The sequence below is a fragment of the Anolis carolinensis genome, chromosome 1, assembly GCF_035594765.1.
Source record: "Anolis carolinensis isolate JA03-04 chromosome 1, rAnoCar3.1.pri, whole genome shotgun sequence".
In the NCBI taxonomy this organism is placed as follows: domain Eukaryota; kingdom Metazoa; phylum Chordata; class Lepidosauria; order Squamata; family Dactyloidae; genus Anolis; species Anolis carolinensis.
The window spans coordinates 134,132,883-134,152,327 of record NC_085841.1 but is presented as its reverse complement, the minus strand read 5'-3'; the positions used below and the strand labels follow the sequence as shown (position 1 = coordinate 134,152,327).

The 19,445-nt window shown below is 38.6% G+C and overlaps 1 protein-coding gene across 3 annotated transcripts in view; it reads left to right on the top strand.

Moving 5' to 3' along the window:
- Window positions 1–518: 518 nt before the first annotated feature.
- tdrp (testis development related protein) overlaps window positions 519–19,445 on the top strand; it is a 38,674-nt gene continuing 19,747 nt past the window's right edge. For 2 of the 3 annotated variants that reach the window (XM_003215480.4, XM_008118398.3), the window contains exons 1-2: window positions 519–676; window positions 2,958–3,191. In XM_003215480.4, the coding sequence (XP_003215528.1) occupies window positions 3,066–3,191 (126 nt within the window). In that variant the 5' untranslated portion in view covers window positions 519–676; window positions 2,958–3,065. Of the gene's footprint in view, window positions 677–806; window positions 2,715–2,957; window positions 3,192–19,445 lie in introns of those variants that run through there. The other variant, XM_062982796.1, reaches the window with a different exon arrangement.

Sequence of the window (19,445 nt, the reverse complement as noted above, 5' to 3'; positions counted from 1 at the left end):
TGGTTGGGGGTCACCACAACATGAGGAACTGTATTCAGTGGTTGCGGCATTGGGAAGGTGGAGAACCAGGGCTCTTGAGTTTATTGATGGAGCCTGAGTTCTAAATTATTTTACATTGTGGAACTATTTTTCATGATTCGCTAAAACAAAAAAGTTTCACCCCTGGCTATGGCCCTGCCTGGAGGGCCCAAGTTTGCCCATGCCTGCTTTATAGTGTGAGCTGGGATAGGGCAGTGTAGAGCCAGCCTAAACGGGTCTATATCAGGCCTGGGCAAACCTGGGCCCTCCAGGTGTTTTGGACTTCAACTCCCACCATTCCTAACAGCCTACCGGCTGTTAGGAATGGTGGGAGTTAAAGTCCAAAACACCTGGAGGGCCCAAGTTTGCCCAGGCCTGGTCTCTATATAGAGCCTCTGTTTCCTCCGGTGTCCACTGAAGGGGCGGGGGAAGGGGCGCGCGCGGGGTTGCCGTGACAACGCGGCAACCCCTCTCCCTCTGTCCCGCTCGCTCTTCCTCCCCCCTCCCCGCTGGCTGGCTGTTCCCCTCTCGGCGCGCCCCTCCCTCCCTCCAGTCAGTCAGCTGCAAACATGGCAGCGTCACCCGCTCTCCGCCTCGGAGCTGCTGCTGCTGCTTTGGCGGCGGTGGCGCTCTCTCTCGACAGCCGGCCCCAGTCCAGGTGAAGGGGGAAGGGGTCGGTGGGTGGGTAGGGGAGGCGGGAGAAGGGCCTTGAGGGGACGAGGGCCATCTTCGCCTCCTCCTTGTGTCTCCGTCCCTTCTCCCTCCTTTGCCTCAGCCAGACCAGATAACATTCTTAAAGGAAGGGGGAAGGCCTCTTGCTCCCCTCCCTCAGTCTCAAGCCTTCCCTTTTTTGCCGCTCTAGCCATGTACACATTGCGACTGCTTCTGATTTATGTGTCTCCCTGACAGAGGAAAAAAACATTTTTAAGAAAAGGAGGGTCTCTTGCATCTAATATCCCAGTTTGTGAGCTCCTTTGCTGCTCTGAGTGCCTCTGAGCATGTACAGACTGCAGCTTCCTCAGAGGGCCCTTCCACACAGCCATATAACCCAGAACATCAAGGCACATAATCCCACAATTTCTGCTTTGAGCTGGGTTATCTGAGTCCACACTGCCATTTAACCCAGTCCAAAGCAGATATTGTGGGATTTTATTCAGCTGTGTGGAAGAGGCCCCAATTATATACCATATTAAGAATGGGAAATAATAATAACAACAACAGCAACAACAGGGTTGCTGTGAGTTTTCTGGGCTGTTATGGCCATATTCCATAAGCATTCTTTCCTGACATTTTGCCCACAACTACGGCAGGCATTCTCAGAGGTTTTGAGGACTGTTGGAAACTGGGCAAATGGGGTTTATATATCTGTGGAAAGTCCAGGGTAGGGGAAAGAATACTTGTCTGCTTGAGGCAAGTGTGAATGTGGCAACTGGCCAGCTTGATTAGCATTGAATGGCTTTGCAGCTTCAAAGCCTGCCTGCTTCCTGTTTGGGGGAATCCTTTGTTGGGAAGTGTTAGCTGGCCCTGATCGTTTCATGCCTGGAATTCTCCTGTTTTCTGAGTGGTGTTCTTTATTTATTGGCCTGATTTTAGAGTTTTTAAATACTGGTAGCCAGATTTTGTTCATGGTTTTCTCCTTTCTGTTGAAATTGCCCACATGCTTGTGGGTTTCAGGGGCTTCTCTGTATAGTCTGATATGGTGGTTGTTAGAGGGGTCCAGCATTTCTGTGTTCTCCAATAATATACTGTATCCAGGTTGGTTCATTATTATTATATTGATTCATACCTCACTTTGTCTCCCCCTTAGGGGGCTCAAAGCGACTTAACATAAAAGCATCAGCACAACCATTTGAAAATCTACAAATCTACAAATATACAAATCTATTAACATTAAAACAGGATAAAAAAAAATCCCAGTTAAAAAACCAGTAAGGCACATGCATAGTTAAAACCCCCAGCACTCCTTTAATTGATGCTAAAGGCCTTCCTGTTAAAAAGCTTGCCTGAATAAAAAGGAGTCTCCTCCCCAAACTCCCCTCCAGTGTTAAGGCCTGTTCTTGAGATTTTCTGCTTTCCGTGCCCTCTTTTTCCTGATCAATGCTCCCTCTGAGCATGTATGGATTGCAGCTGCCTCTGGCTTGGCTGAGCAACTACTGTGGGACAACTAGACTGGAAACACTGGAGAACGGGAGGGCCTCTCTACTTCCCACAGCACGAATCATAGAGCTGAAAGAGACCCACATGGGCCATCTAGTTCAACCCCCTGCCATGCAGGAAAAGCACCCTCCTGGGGATTCAGTGCCTTTTTTTACTCTGTAGGGTACCTTGGAGCATGTCCAGATTGCAATTGCATTTGACTTAACCTGAATCTCCATCTCATCAAATTGTATGCATGATTAGGAATGGGAGGGTCCCCCCACCCACACACACCTCCCGAGTAGCAAGGTCTCTTCTTGAGATCCCCCTCTTCAGCACCCCTTTACTCCTCAGAGGTGCCTCTGAGCATGTACAGATTGAAGCCACTTCTGACTTGGCTGAATCCCCAGTCCAACCGGATCTATATTCAAAAGTGGGAGTGTCTTTTTGCTCTTTTTTCGGGAGCTTTGGAGGCCCACACCTCCTCGCTTGGCATGGAATAAGATGGAGCTGCTCCTTGGTGGGTTTTCAGGCCATGAAGGTGTGAGGCTGTGGGCCTGGTGAGTGTGGGGTGCCTCTTTGCTTCTTGCCTCAGTTATTATTTTGGCATATTCTTTGCACTTCTTTCCTTATTTTTGCATATTTTTGACTGATCTCTTAGTCTTTATGCCTGGGCCAAGGTGTCTTTCAAAGCGCTTCTCCAGGGCAATTCTAACTAACCTGAATAGCAAAGTCATTCTCATTTCCCCCTCTCCTCTTCTCTCTCTCTCTCTCTCTCTCTCTCTTTCCTTCACTTTTCTCAGGGATAAATAAGGCAGGCTCCCCCACCCACTTCTCTCCCTCCTTTCCTCATTCCCCAATTTGCTTCCCTTCCCTTCACTCCCCCCCCCCCCTCCACAAAAAAAATAATAATGTGGAAACTTAACAAGAGCGGCAAAGTTCTCCTGGATGATTCTCCGGAAGACGAAGGGAGCAGTCGATGTCATGATTCACCACCTCCATCATCATCATCACCAGCAGCCACCTTCTCAGCACAGGTAAAAAGATCAAGCTGATTGTGGATCAGATAGTATTTTTAGTATCTTTATCATTGTGAGGCCTATTGCCTTTTGTTCTGTTTCATAGGACAGTCTTTTCCCACTTTGCCACTCCTGGGATCTTGGCGTCTTTAATCTGATTTTAATGTTATGAGTAATCACTTTCCCTTTGACTTGGATGCAATAATAATGATTCTTGTGGCAAGGAGGCATTGGTATGAACTGCTGTTTACACACCCTCTGGAAAGCTGTTTTCAGTCTTTTTCTTAAAACTTCATGCCTGGCAGTGCAAAGACTTGTCAAAACAGTTATTTCAAGCCACTTTTTTTTAAAGTACTTTTGTAAAGTAGAAGTCTTTTTTAACTTTACTGATGGGAATAAACAGCCAGTGAAACAACCATTTCAGTTAAACATAGCTGAAAGGGTGATGCTTGTTGGAAGAGAGGGCAGAGGACTGTTCAAATCTTTTTTAAAATTAGGTGTGTTTGTTGGGAAAAAAGGGCTGGTGAGACAATCGCTTCTGTTAAGCATATCAGAAAGAGTAATGCTTGTTTGAGGAGAGGACTATTCAAATTCTAACATTTATATTTAAAGCTAAGAGGCTTGAGACAAGGGATGTTTCTAGCATCTTAACATTCTGATATATCTGGTTTTGTCTTAAATTTTCTTAATTTGTGGTACATTTTATGTTTCTTGGGTATTAAGAATATAAAATATATTGGATCTATAATCTGTAGCATCTTAAAAGTACAGCAGTGGGTGACATCTTGATCCCTCAGAATTGGACTTTATTATTGCCAAAATTGACTTTGTTTTCTGTGAAGCAAAGGCTAAGGAGTACAACCTTTAGTTCTTTGGACTGCAGTGTTAGATATCCATGCTTAAAATGAAACTTTTAAAAACTGTTGTATTTTTATTGTAAACTCTTCAAAATAGAAAAAAAGAATGACAGTTTATGGATACATAAAGTAAATGGTTGATACATAGATATTACAAATGTAAGATGCCTCCAAAGTCTAGCTGATACAGGAGTATCTTTAAAGCCCTACAGTGTAGTGTGATTACATTCTGGAATCTTTCCTTATATATAGTTTACTAAACTTCTGCTGTAATTATCTCCAAGAATGTAATGATTTGGATTCATAATTGTATGGTTTCTTCAAATGTAAAAATTAAAGAATGCTGAACAAGACCAAACTTTGTAGGCACTTTTGATTCAAAATGTCCCAAGGCAAGATTGGCAATGATTTAGGCTAATGTTTGAAAATATGAAGCAGATTATTTAGAATTAAGAAAGATTTAGGCAGATCAGGCCTTAAACATTTGGACTTTGTAGTTTGTATTTTGGCTTCCTTTAAAAAGATTTACTGCTTGTGGAGAAACATAACTAGGCCATGACATCAATGTCATTGAAGGAACTGGATAATGACAAGTAAACAGTGGGGGGGACTGTTGTCCTCCTAACTCCCTGATAAGGAGATCCACATACTGTACATGTTTTTTTTACAACAGAACACTTGCTGAATCAGGAAACAAATATTGGTAAAAATAGTATGCTGATCCAGTTTTTCCAGTGCTTTAATTTCCCACTCACCACTCATTTTTGTTAGATGTTTTTAAATAAGAAAATTTACTTTATACATAATAAATAATATATAAATGCACATTCACAAAAAAGAAAGATCAACTTTAAAATGGCAGAACCACAAAGTTTTGGCATAATTGTAGAAGCACAAAGCTGTGGAAGCGCAAAGCATAAAGTGAAGAGGCAGAAGCATAATTTTCTTCACAGTACTCATTTCATCTTCCCTTCCTATCTTGCTCTCTCTCTCTCTCCCCCCCCCCCCCCCGCCCCGCTTCAGGAAGCCAACCATACCAGGAATAAAAATTACACAAACCCAAAGTTCCTCAAAGCAGACAAGAGCGTGAGGCATGGAGGCTGCTCCCTTGAAGCCCTAAAGCCCTAAACTCTGTACTGTTGTGCTAGATCTCCCTCTGGCACTAGCTCTTAACTCAAAACTCTGATCTTATGTCAAAGCTAAACCGGGCCAAGCAACAGCTCTTAACTCAAAACATTCTTAAGTTGGAACATTCTTAAGTAGAGGTTCCACTGAACTGAATTCCATGTGTAATGGTCCAAGATACCACAGAAACTGTGAAAGCAAGTTATAGAGAAGGCCTTAAGCCTAAGTCAGCAGTCATCAAAATAATAACTCTATTGCTATGAGGTAGATATGCTATTAGATTGATTTTCTTTTTCTGTTATTCTGGGAGACTGGTCTGAGAAAATATCTCCATACAAGTAAAAACCTATCAGTAAGCATTACAGTCAGGCCGCCACATTCACAGAGGTTAGAGGCTCAGGACATCTGTGAAGGTGGAAAGTAACAAAAATGTGAACTAAAAATGCTTTTTTTAAAATCTGAGAGAACAACTCTCTCGGAATCTCTAGGTCCTCCAGCATAACTTCATGGCAAATTTATGCAACTAACCATATTGTGTTGGAAGACCTATAGTTGCTTACATAATTGTTCTCTTTAGGGATCTCTAGAATCTCCAGCATGACTGTGGTCTGCTTCTGCTTCTATGGAAGTTGGCCATAGAGATTCTTAGACATAATATATTAATCAAATAATTGAATAATCAAATCCACAAAAATGAAACCTGCAAATGTAGAGATCTGGCTGTACTTAGTTTGCTGCTTGCACTTTCACTGTTGTTGGAAGGGGCTAGTCCTGCCACCTTAGCCCTACTAAACATTTTTGTAGAGCCTGTACAATATTTATAGCTCTCCCCTCCTGGAAGGTGTAAGCCCTCAGGTCTTTATAACTGTGATGAGGAATGTCGTGTCTCTGGATATGCAGTATAGATTATGGCATCTGCTCCTACTGATCTCCTTGTGATGGAATGAGCAAACAAACATTCATGCACCTTTACTTATTTCTTTCTCAATTTTAACTTCAAACACTTCCTTTCACCCCTAAAATTAATGTACATTTTTGCATATCTAAATCTTATGAAGCCTTCAATAAATTCCACTAGGAGATGGTCACAGTCAACATTATCATGAAGTGTTTTGGTGTGGTAGTTTACAGTAGGAAGGTTGACAGGACTGAAAAACTGGAAAAACTAGAGCTACCATAAGTTAGTGCCTCTTCATCCTGGAGAGATCTAGTAGAATACCATGGCCAGTTATAGGGAACACTGCCAAAAGGTACAGAAGAATCAAGAGGGACATACTTCATTTTATCTGGCTAAAGGCCAGATTGAAATCCATCCAGATTATTTGTTTCATCTGGAAACTTATGGAGCTGAAAGATGCTCTATAGCATTTCTCCCAGAGATGGAATATTGGAAACTAGAATGATGCGGTTCACAGTTACCTTTCCATCAACGATCTTGTCACAGTCATATTGGAACAAAGTGGATAGTAAGAAGCCTAAAATTGCTTTGGCTTTTATAGCTGTGTTCAATTTGTGGTTTAATAAGACTCCTAAATACTTTTCATATGCACTGTTTTTAAGCCAGGTGACACTCATCCTGTATCTGATGATGATAATGATGATGATGACCTCCCATGAAAATTTTATGGTTCAGAAAGGCTTATATGTGGAAATGTGGGATTTCAGATACTGTGGATTAAGCCATGTAGGCCTTTATAGGCCTTAACCAACACATTCAATTGTATTTGGAAAAGGATCTATACATATAACGTTACACAATGTCACTGTTTTCTGTCTCTTGAATGCATTGGATGTTCACTTTCTTCTAGATACAGTACTTACAAACATTTACCAAATAATTTAATGAATTATCATTTTTTTAAAATTCAGAATCTGAAATTTGATTTTACCCAAAAGTTATGTTACTTTGAGATATGCATTTCTGTGTGTATGGCTATCATTGTGAATTGCCCTGAGCATGACACTAAGCTTTCATATATCTCTCAATAGAGAGATTAGTAGTTTCAGGAAGGTAATTCTTGTTTCTTCACATTGTTGTTTTAATGGTGTAATTGCTGTATTTACTTGAATCTAATGCACCATCGAATCTAATGTGCACCTCAATTTTCAAAACCCTGAAACCCAAAAAAGTATTTACCATAATATGCAAATCTAATCTGTGCCCTACTTTTGGTAATTTAGTAAAAAAAAAAGGTGAACATTAGATTCGAGTATGGTAGTTTAATTTTTTACTTCGATATGTATAATTTATTGTAATTTTATGGGAATCTTTTTAGTTATGTTAGACACCACTTTGAATCCCTGTCCTAGGAGAAAGATGGTATATAAATAAAATTATACAAATTCATTAGTATAGTTCCTCAATTCTTACAAACATTTTGTAAAAATGGTGTGTGACTCAGCATCCTGGGTGAGCTTTTGTATAAATAAATAAAGCTTTTTTTTCTGTTGTTGGAAGTGAAATTAGCATGTGTTAGAAGCAGTGGCATCTTAGAATAGATGAAATATGGTAATTAGAAAATGCGTGGCTTCATGAGGTTATAACACTGCACTGTAGTCTCTGTCTGACTTACCTTATCCTCCACATCACCCTGCAACTGCTTTTTACTTAAATTTAAAAGCAAAGTTGACTTTTGGATCTTAGATTTGTTCTGAAGTGGCCTGGAGATTTCCACATCATTCACTTCTGAAAGCTGAAGCAGTAAAACAATTTTATTTTGTTCAAAAGTATCGTAAAGATTGCTTCTCATTCCTAAGAGTACTAATCCAGAGATAGCTTTGTGATATGACAGCTTCTTGCAGCTCTTTGGATATGTCATGGAAGAGTAGCATAAGCTGCTTCAATCAGCTAAATAGCTGAAAAGATGAAAAATAACTAATATAGTCAGCTAATTCTCACAACAGTGCATATTAGTAAAACTATACCATTCAAGATGAAACATTTTTGTTTCGTTTGGGCACCGGAGGCTTCTTCCCTGGATAAAGTAAGGCTAATGTTTTTGTAGTTGTATGACTTCAAGTTGTTTCTGACTTATTATGACCTTTATGTGAACCTTTCACAGTATTTTCTTGGCAAGATTTGTTCAAAGGGAGTTTGCTTTTGTCTGGGAGAGCATGAGTTACCCAAAGATCTCCAAATAGGTTTGTATGGCTAAATGCGGATTCAAATCCTGGTCTCAAGAGTTGTAATCCAATGCGCAAGCCACTTTACCACAGAGTCTCCTGTAGCAAGACCATCTAAAGGATTTTCAGAAGAAAATATTAGATACTTATGGAGAAAGTAAATAAGACCTTGTCTTAGAATGCATCTATACTGCAAAATTAATGCAACATGACACCACTTTCACTGCCATGGCTCAATGTTATGGAATCCTGGGAGTTCCATAACTACTAAAGAGTGTTGGTGTTTTACCATACTCCAAATACCAGATGCCATAGCATTGAGACATGGCAGTGAAAGTGGTTTCAAACTGCATTAATTCTATAGTGTAAATGCGCCCCTGGAGTATATTGTCTACTTGCAGAGCTGAATACACAGCAATGTAGGAGCGACCTGCCAGGCCTGTTCCTGCTTTTGTAAGGTGTATCTGGATGGCTATCCCTTTGGGACCTGCAGGATTGAACCCTCCTTCTTTTCCAGTATATCCTTAAATCAAAATGCCAAAGTACGGCAATACCATAGCCAAGAAGAATGTAGCCTTGTCTATATGTTCACTATAAGAAAAGATCCCAGCTCCTTATTGATCTAACATATTAATTGAGCTTCTGTGTGGCTTGTGTGCTTTTTCTAGAAAACTGCTTATATAATTATTAAGGAGTGGGAGACTGACTGTTGGGATAGCCTGTGAGAGCTGTCAGTGATAAGTCAAACTCGAATATTTGTGTTGGCAGGGTGTACTTTTTAATTTAACAATGTAATGAGTTAAGTAGGGAGAACAAAGTGAAGATGGGCTGCCAGTTTTATTCTTCTACCCTTAAATTAAGCAAAGAAAAATGGGGTGGGGGAGTAGAAATATACACTATTGACATTCCTCTTTGACCTATTTTCCTTTGATCTTGTATTATGTTGTATTTAAGTGGCAGAAGTGCAGAAACATGTTTCACATTAATTGCAGCTTAGGCTGTGCAGTGAATGTTTCATAATTTGGCTATGCAGTTTTATCTCTACATGAATTAATTATTTGAAAATCAGTCATACAATTCTGACAGTAACTTTTCTGTGAATTTCAGGGACCTCAAGAAAAACCTTGAGGGAATGGGAAGTAGATCAGTGGCTTCCCAGTATACTTCACTGAGACATATGAAATAAAAGCAATGAAATCAGATTTCATAAAGCATAGAACATAGGAAAATATACTCAGGAAATGCTTGTTTGAATTTAAAGATGCATATTTTGGGAAAAACCTAAACAAAGACCACCACATACCATATATTAGATGTTAGAAGAAGGGGCAAATAGACATAGTGAAAACTGTAAAGTGGAAGGGATTGAGGAAAGGATTTTAGACACAAAAGTAATTAGTAAGCAAGGATTTTTTTTGTCTCATCACTTTCCTTGCAACTGTCTTAAATCAGAGAGATAAAGAAAAAAACAATGAAACTAGAATAGCGACAATGGGGTTACCCGGAAAGTGGATGTTTTCCACTTATAATTATATCTCCTCTCCCTCTCTTTATACACATTCCATGTATTTTTGTGTATGTTCAAACATCCAGAATCGTAAGTCTACATTCTGCATCAAAAATAGCTATGCAGAGTTCTCTACTTTTATCTTACTTTTTGACTCCCAATTCTCCTTGTCACTCATGCATGTAATCTGAGAGTTGTTTTTGCCTCATTGAAAGATATTTGATACTGTTGTTTGTAAATTCTGCTGTTTTTGCTGATGGTGATAATTCATCCTGCTTACACAGTTACAAGCTGTTTCCAAGATCAGATGTTTCTGAGCATTCTATTAGTGGTTCATTATGGAGACCTTTGAGAAGCCTTTAATTAGGAAAGAGGTGCTTTTAGAATGTAAATTTTAGGACTGATCCCTCCTTTACTTTTAACTCCCTTTTGGGGTGTACAAATGCTAAACAGGAAACGAGACCTTTTTGAGATAGGCTTTTAAAAAATTGGTCATAATATTCTGATGTGAGTTTGTTCCCGAGTCAATGTTTCAGAGAAAGAAAGTGGTGAAACCACATCTGAGTAGTCCTTGCCTTAAAAAACAAACAAACATTAACTTCATGGGGTTGTCATACATTGACAGATGACTTCAAGGAACACATGCACACCTTGGTGGGGAGTTTCATTTGAATCAGAAACTCCAAAATAAACTCCCAAGTATTTGTTGATTCTTCCTTGGCTTAGGCAGCAGTGGTTGGCCAGGTTTTGATGGAGTTACAAATGCACTCTTTCTCAAGAGAGCTTGGAATAGGAAAAGAGTAAGATATTCGTTTTCATATATTATCCAGTCTTGTGACTGCGTCATATGTTGAAAATATGTTTCATCAGCAAATACATTTGGCTTTATGGAGCTGGGTCATCTGTAGAGAAAAATTAGTGACAAGTAAATATCCTCCCAAGACCTTTCCCACCTATCAAGTATATTTCCTCTCTTAGAACAGGGGAAAATGTTATTGGGGTGGATTGCAGGTGAGAACTGATAAACAACAAAGGTTTAAGCAATCCTCTCTTGCCATCTGACTCCTTTGCAAATGCTTCACCATTACTGCCACTATGCATTAATGTTAAAATGCAGTCACAAGGTCTGGAATTTCTTCTAAGCATATAGAGTACTTGGCCTTTAACCAAATACGCTTATATTAAGAATTTCTTAAATGATAGCATACTTTTGTAAATTCATCTTTGAAAGAGTGGGGGTACGGGAGAGAATGAGAAAATTGTGTAAATTATATTTAGAATGTCAAGTTATTGCCTTAAATGGCTATATCTTGATTAGTATCATACATTAAGATTTTGACATCCAGAATTTGTGGTATGAGAACCCATAGTTTCTTAATACAAACCTAACTATTAAAGTGAACAAGCAAGAAAGATTTATTACTTAACCACAAAAGAATCAGAGTGTAATCTGTGTACAAAAAGAAAAGAAAAAGATTGTGTGCTTGTTGAATTAATCCCTTGATTACCTTATGGTTTGCAGAATAGTCAATAAAAGAGCATTTGTACATTCCCCTGGAGACACACTGGCACTGCTTTGCCAAAACTGGCAGGTTGTTGCCAAGGTGTTAATCAGGATTTTCCCACTGCATGAAAAGCTACCATTAGTTACCTATTCATCATGGGAAGAATGTATCTTTAAATGTCAAATGGTGGGGGAAAGGCAAGCCAAATTAGGAAGTAAATTTCAAGTTTTTTCTTTAGCAAAAGCTTTTTATATAAGGCAAACTGAACAATCCGTACATAGAAATAAAATAAAATAGTACACCACCACCACCACCCCGACATTTGGAGGAAGAAATGCAGTGTGTAATTTTATGTTATTGTAACTGACGGGCTACATCACTTACAATTTTAGTGCAAGACTGGTCATTTAAAACATGTATTCCCATTCTAGAAAACATTTTTAATGTAGGATCGTTATTACTGTATATGCATAAGCATTGGTTTCCCCATCTGCAAAAGGTTACCGTGGAGGAATTGCAGTTCTTTATAGGCATTGCTTTTTTGGAACAAAGAACAGCTCCTATGAAATAGCTCAACTTGCAGCTAAGCACACTTTCATCTCTTAGTTGTGGATTTTTTGATAATTTTGTGTAGGGATCATTTCAAATCTTTGTGTGGTTAAACATTTGTAGGTAGTATATTGACTTCAGAATGATGACAATGCCTTGTTTTCTCTATTGGCTACCTAGTTAAGTATGCTTTTGCAATCTCTCTTAACCCAAACTTCCCTAAATCCTAGAGAAAAATTGTTCACCATTCTGAATGCATCTCTCATTTCCCATGCATCCAATTCTCAGTTAATTAGGTGGCAAGGAGAGTTGGGATCATGGCAATAGAGTCAAAATCATGGTCTAGTAGCAAATGTGAATACAGAACATTTGTAGATGAGAAAATGTAGGTACCCTGTCCAGTCTAGAAATTTTAGAAAATCAACCCCCAAAACAAGGGCTGACTTATTCATGGGTCAATGTGTAGATTAAATGATTAAAAAAGAAACTCCTCTTCTCTGAGTAGAGTAGCAAAAGGCGAGAGCTTAGTTCATCCTGGGAGGGTCTAAAGGAAGCATTGCCCTTCTCTTTTCTCTCCATTGTGCCATCCTTTCTAGCTTTCTGAATATCTGGGCAGGGAAATGGCAACAGCAACCAGGCGTGACTAACCTCTTGGGGCAACTTTGGTTCTTTCCCCTTTCCACAGAAATATCCTTGACTTAGCCACGGGTCAGATGTAAACCTCCCTTCAACTTATACGTGAGTTTGACTTGTACGTGGGTATATACTGTAACTGTTCCGTTACAGTTTTGTTATAGAAGGTTCGTTCTGGCAGTAATCAAAGCACAGATGAGTGATGTTTCCATCAGTTGGTAGAGGGATGTCAGACTAGAACAGATTACTCAGTTAAGTAATCTTAACTAAACAGATGTGCATAGATCATTACTTTTATACAGAGGAAAAAGCAGAGAGATTTGCTCTTAGAAGGCTGATTACTGGAACTTGGCTTGGACAGCATGAATAGCCTTGTAAAAACACAGCAAGCCTTTTTTGAGTCACTTTATTGGTGTCATATTTATATTGTGGTTTACCTCAGACATTTATAAAGAATGTCATGCGTTGAATTGTCAACAACACTTCTCCAGAGGTTTTTGTTTTTTGAAATTTCTATTCTGTTTTTAAATCAAGCGTAGCCTGTTGAGCAGGCTTGGCTCAGGGAACTAAATTCATTAGAGCACATTGGCTTTTATCCTAGGGGAAGATCACTGGCAGCTTGAAAAGGCAATACATAAAATATGGCATTCAATATAGTGTTTTTTTTTCAAAGTAATTTTTATTGAAAATTGTTACAAGTTTAATCTAAAGGACAGGAGGGAAGGGTTCAAAGGTAAAGTTAAGGGAAAGGTGTGGGAGTATGAAACGAGGGAAACCTAAAGGGGAGGGGGTGAGGTGGGTGGTGGGGGATAGGGTCCTATTGCGGAATGCAGGAAATGGGGGATTGGGGTAGGGAGGGTCTTTAGGGAAAATGGGTTGGGAAAGGAAAGGCACCCTAACCGGGGGTGGGGTGGGGGGAATAGACTTCCGGTCTTCTATCTTCCGTTCGTTACATTCGTTGGTTTATCTTCTTAATTCTTCCTCTATGTATTCTTCAAGATTCGACCAGTCCGTTTCCTTCATGGCTCTTCCCGTATTTTTTTAAATTAAATATGTTAATTTGTCCATATTTTTGATATCCATTATTTTTTCTAACCACATTTCTTTAGTGGGAATAACTGTACTTTTCCAATATTTAGCAATTACTAGTCTCGCTGCTGTGATTAAATAAGTATAATTTTTTCTATATTTTCTTTATTCTTTACTCCTCTCTCATTTATTTTAAAGATTTTTCTACATTCAATATTAATTATTCTCCAATATTTTTTTAATTTCCTTACAATTCCACCACATATGGTGACACGGCCCTACTTGCTCCTTACACCTCCAACATTCAATATAGTTTTAAAAAAGTTTTAGTTGTATAAAAAGTTGTTAATATAGATTCCATAGGTCTTTATTTTAAACTTTATAATATCAAACAGAGCTTGAATAAACAATTAGGGCAAGGGAGAAACCGGCAGAAGTTTTTTTTAAAATTGCTCAATTATGTTCTGAACCTCAAAATCGAATCCGTTCAGCACATAACGGAGTGAATTACAAAAAAAACCCCTTCCATCAGATGTCCCCCATCCTTCCTCCATATTGTTCCGAGACAGAAGAGACCTGTGAGGATGGCAGGGGAAAGAAATCCTGGGACCCACTGGTCTGTGTGGGGGGCTGCTCTCAGGTCCCTTTTTTGTCCTCCCTCTTAAACCTGCATTTTTTGTGCTTTCTGGAAGCACTCTTACTCTTATTTCTTCTACACAGTTTTCTTCTCTGTTGCTCAGCCCTTCCATGGTGTAGTCAGAGCACTGAATTGTTTTCATATCCCCTACACTGAGTGTATGAGTATTAACTTAAATAGACTCTTTTATGGATGAATTACTTACATCATCTGCAAATTCATCTCTCACTAAAGAGATATTATTGCTCTTTGAGTGGTTGTATGGTATTTGGCACTATTTCTGCTGATAAGATGTTTTAGGTATCTTTTAAAAAATGAAATGGAATGTTACTTGGTTTTCTTTCATTGTAAAACATATTATTATGTTTTGATATTGTCAGTGAACCCTTTAAACCATGGGTTTAAAGGTTACATGTGGCCCTGATGGTCTTTCAAAGGACTCACTTCCATTTTGCTGAAAACGTACATGCACATACCAGTTTTACCACATTTTTTCAAAGATTCATTTATTTAGCAAGGAAGTAAATTTTGTTTTGCTTATTTCCTTGTTAAATAAAGCTTTCTCCTGGACCTAAAATGGTTGACTTTATGGAAACAATACAAATTTTCATGGTTACATATAGGTTCTGTAGGTTTTCTTTAAGCTGAATTTGTATGTAAGTCAGAACAGGTAGATTTTTAAGTGTAACCCCAGTCAGTCAAATATGTGTGTGTGTGTATGTGAGTATGTATATATACATCAGTGGTTCTCAACCTGAGATCCCCAGATGTTTTTTTTGCCTACATCTCCCAGAAATCCCAGCCAGTTTATCCAGCTGTTAGGATTTCTGGGAGTTGGAGGGCAAAAACATCTGGCTACCCCAGATTGAGAAGGCAACGGCGTTCCATGCAGTCATGCCGGCCACATGATCTTGGAGGTGTCTACGGACAACGCCAACTTTTCGGCTTAGAAATGGAGATGAGCACAACCCCCAGAGTCGGACACAACTGGAATTAATGTCATGGGGAACCTTTACCTACCTTTATATAGAGAGAGGGGGGGAGGGGGTGGTCTTTGGATAGCATAGAGGTTTGTTGTCAGTGCACCTGTTCAGAAGATTACACATCACTTTCTGTCCCAGTAATATTTGAGTTTGAAAAAACTGGCTTGTTGTGCAAACAAGGATTGTTGAGAAAGCCTACATGGAGACACCTTTTTCCCATGATAACTCATTCAGAAGTGAATTCCCATCTTAGAGGTAGATTTCTCTCACTTTCTGTTGTCTCACCCCCATTGTTTGCAAGTCGGATGTTTGTAACTCAGGGACCGCCTGCACACTGTTCTTAAACCTTTCAGAAGTAAATGTCTTTCACACTGATGCTGTCAATTTATTCAGACTAAAATAGCAATAGACCTCTTTTTTGCCATTTTGCTGGCAGTTATATGTAAAGAGTGCTATACCTTCTTATGTGTATGTTCAAAAGTTCTCTTGGCTACTCATATATAATTAATTGTTCATATGACACAGTATATTTAAGAGTGATCTGAGGAAACAAGGAACATTGTAAAAGGATTAGATTATATTTCATATTCCTTCCAAGAAATATGGGAACTGTTTTGTAACATGAGATACTTCTAGGCTGTAGGTCCGGGGTCCCCAAACTTTTAAAACAGGGGGCCAGTTCACGATCCTTTGGACCATTGGAGGGCCGGACTATAGTTGGCCACCGAGCAATAACAACAACAACAACAAAAGAGTGTTGGAAGAGACCCTTTGGGCCAGAGTCCAATCCCCTTCTGCCTTTGTGCACTGAAAGCACAAGCAAAGCACCCCTGACAGATGGCCACCCAGCCTCAATGTTATTAATAATAATAATAATAATAATAATAATAATAATAATAATAATAATAGAGTTGGAAGAGACCCCTAGGGCCATTTAGTCCAACCCCCTTCTGCCTTTGTGCACCAAAAGCACAAATAAAGCACCCCTGACAGATGGCCACCCAGCCTCAATGTTGTTAATAATAATAATAATAATAATAATAATAATAATAATAATAATAATAATAATAATACTAAGGGTTGGAAGAGAAGAAGAGACCCCTTGGGTCATTTAGCCCAACCCCCTTCTGCCCTTGTGCCGTGGGGGCCGGATAAATGGCTTCGATGGGCCGCATCCGGCCCCCGGGCCTTAGTTTGGGGACCCGTGCTCTAGGTTATGTTTTCATTGAAATATGTGCTTTGATTGGTTTCTGCAAAAATTATTAAGAAGTCTTTGTCTATAAAGATGTAAAGTTTCACATTTTATATTTTATGCAACTCTATTCTTATCCCAAGAGATCTCTTCATTTTTCAAATTGTTTTGTTTTAGCATCACAATGCATAAGAAGACCTATGCATATTGGTGTATCTGTGTTTTTAATGTGTGATCATTTTGGTCTATTTTCTTCTTTCTTACACATTTCCCAAATCATGTCAAATGTACATTCCTCACTTATGATAACCACAATCCACTTCCATTAAAAAAAATTGCAGACATGATTATCTGGAGGAAATCACATACATTAATATTATATTATTTAGTAATATTTTGTTCTTTTGAGGCCTGCATAGCTGCTAGATGTTACTTATTCCCATATTCTGAAGAAGTGTGTTCATTTGTTTAATGGTGGTAACAAAATACTCATCTAAATGTCTATATTCAATATAGAAGTATAGGTGGTTGGAGTGTGGAAGGATGGGTGTGTTGTTTTGTGGTGTTTGTTGAGGAAGGCATTTAATTTTGTTGTGCAGTAGTACAATGACAATAAAACTATTATATTCTATATTAATAGCAGGCTTTTTAAAATAACACTTGCCATTAACATTTGGCAAAAATTGATTACTATTCTTATCCCCTTTTCATCTGTGCCAACATATGGCTTCATGTATTCCTAGGCTGCTTTTGTCTTTTAACAAAATTGATGTTGTTGGAAGCTGCAGCCAATTGCTGCAGATATTTAGAGTATAGTACAACTCTTGTATCCACAGGGCCGGCAGATACCTGAAACAGTGAATAATAGCAAGCTCTGTATTTTTATTGTACTTGGGCTGGGAGGATACCATAGAGCCGTACTGGGAAATTAGAGAGATATGTAAACACTTCTGGCTGGGAGTGGTGGTGGTAGGTTTTTTTTTTAATATTAATGAAATCACGGGTGGCAAATCCATGAATAAAGGGGTCATTCTGTACTGGAGGCTGCATTTTCTTCAGTCTCTTTTCTTTTGTTGTGTTTATTTAATTTTAGTAGTAAATTGGCAAACCCAGTATTTCCCAGTAAGTCCATGTTTCTGAGCATTAACATAATATTTTATTTGTTTCTTTACTGCTATAGCAATGCCCTAAGTGATTATATTTAAATCTGTCTGGTTTTCATCCTGGTGTGGAAAGGTAGTAGAAGGTTTATTTTAAAATAGCTTTTCTACTAAAGAGTGACATAAAACATGGAGGAAATAGTGAACAAGGAATAAGAATATTTCTTAAATGACACAAATTGGGCTGTCATCTAAAACATATATCTTTGAAGATAATGCCCATCTTATACTGTATACTGGTGTTTTAATTTAGCAAAGTAGGACACAGTGAGCTGACTAAGTATAGTCCATTAACACTGTGGCTGTTTCTGTTGCCTACTCATAAAATGTACTTTAAAAGGCATTACCTGGGCATGAGTCCACATATTTGGAAAACAATTTTCCTTGGATTCTGTTCTGTCAATTTTAGAAGAACAAATTTGCAATCACTATCTACTTGCTAATCGTCACAGTCGCCATCTGGAGGCTGTGATGTTGTTTCATATGTCAGTAAACTAGTTGATATGTCTCTTTAATGAAACAGAGGCCTCTTCTACACACCTGAATAAAATCCCACATTATCTGCTTTGAACGGGGGTATATGGCAGTGTGGACTCAGATATTCCAGTTTAAAGCAGATATTGTGGATTATTTTGCCTTGATATTCTGGGTTATGTGGCTGTATGGAAGGGCCCAGACTCTGCCCCATCCCAAGTTCAGTTGTTATTTAGGCTTCATTTAAAACTTTGAGATGAAACATGAAAGAACTAACACGGAAGCAGCCATACATGTCTTGCATTTCTTTGCTTGAACACACATGATTGAGAAAGATGGGAAAGGGCCCAGAATATGAAATAAGTTAAATTTTCAGGTGGATTTTTCAAAACCATAGAGTTTCACAATTTGGGAATTTGGATATTGTGATGGCTGCAAAGTAATTGCAGGAGCTTGAGCACATGGTAGGAAAATTACTTGTGTGGTTATCCAGACACAGGGCCCTTCCACACAGCCATATAACCCAGAATATCAAGGCAGATAATTTTCAATATCTGCTTTGAACTGGGTTATCTGAGTCCACATTGCCATATAATCCAGTTCAATGTGGATTTTATACAGCTGTGTTGAAGGGGCCTTAGTTGTATCTACCAGTCATATGTCATACATCTGACTGCATTTACACTTTTGTATACTTCCAAAGAGTCACAGTAGTAAGCTGCCTGTCTCTAAAAATAACTGATTTCTTACGTGGATAGTTACTATGCAGCAAGAGTATAAGTCGTTGTGACATAAAACTTGGACAAAGAGCTAAAATTAGTCATATGTAAAAAGATATCAATTGCATTTTCTGTAAAGTTTTCTATGATTTTCTAATAACCCACACTTATTATTTGAGAAAAATAAATTTGAATTATCAGGAATTCATATAAAATTTTGCAGTATTCTACAACATATATACACCTGTTGGACCATCCCCTGTGGTGAATTTTCTTTTAAATTTAATGCAAACTTGGCTGAATTGCTGTATACCAGCAACTCTGCTCTGTTTTTTTTTAACAACATGCAGATTATTTGCCACTGAACCTCATCTTTTGAAGTTTTCTTCTAAGTAACTACCATAAATGTTTGTGATCATTGAAAGATATAAGAACAGTTAAGGAGGTAATTCTGAGGGGTTTGGGGCTGGTGTAAAAACAGGCTTACCAGTAATATTTTGTTAAATCTAATGTATAGGCTTCAATTACATCACAGTGCTTTGCATGCTAATGCAAGTATAATTAATATTAGCACCTAATCAATGTTTTACCTCAAATTTGGTTTTTCTCTGTGAGGAATTATTGCTGCTTCTTTATTAAATATATGGATTCTTGGAAATAGTTGGCAGCATTTGTTAAACCATATGCCCTGAGATTGGCTTTTTGTTGGAATTGCTTTACTAGATCTTCCCTTTACTCAGCATAGTTAAGGAAAAAGACTTCCATGGTCAGTTTTATTT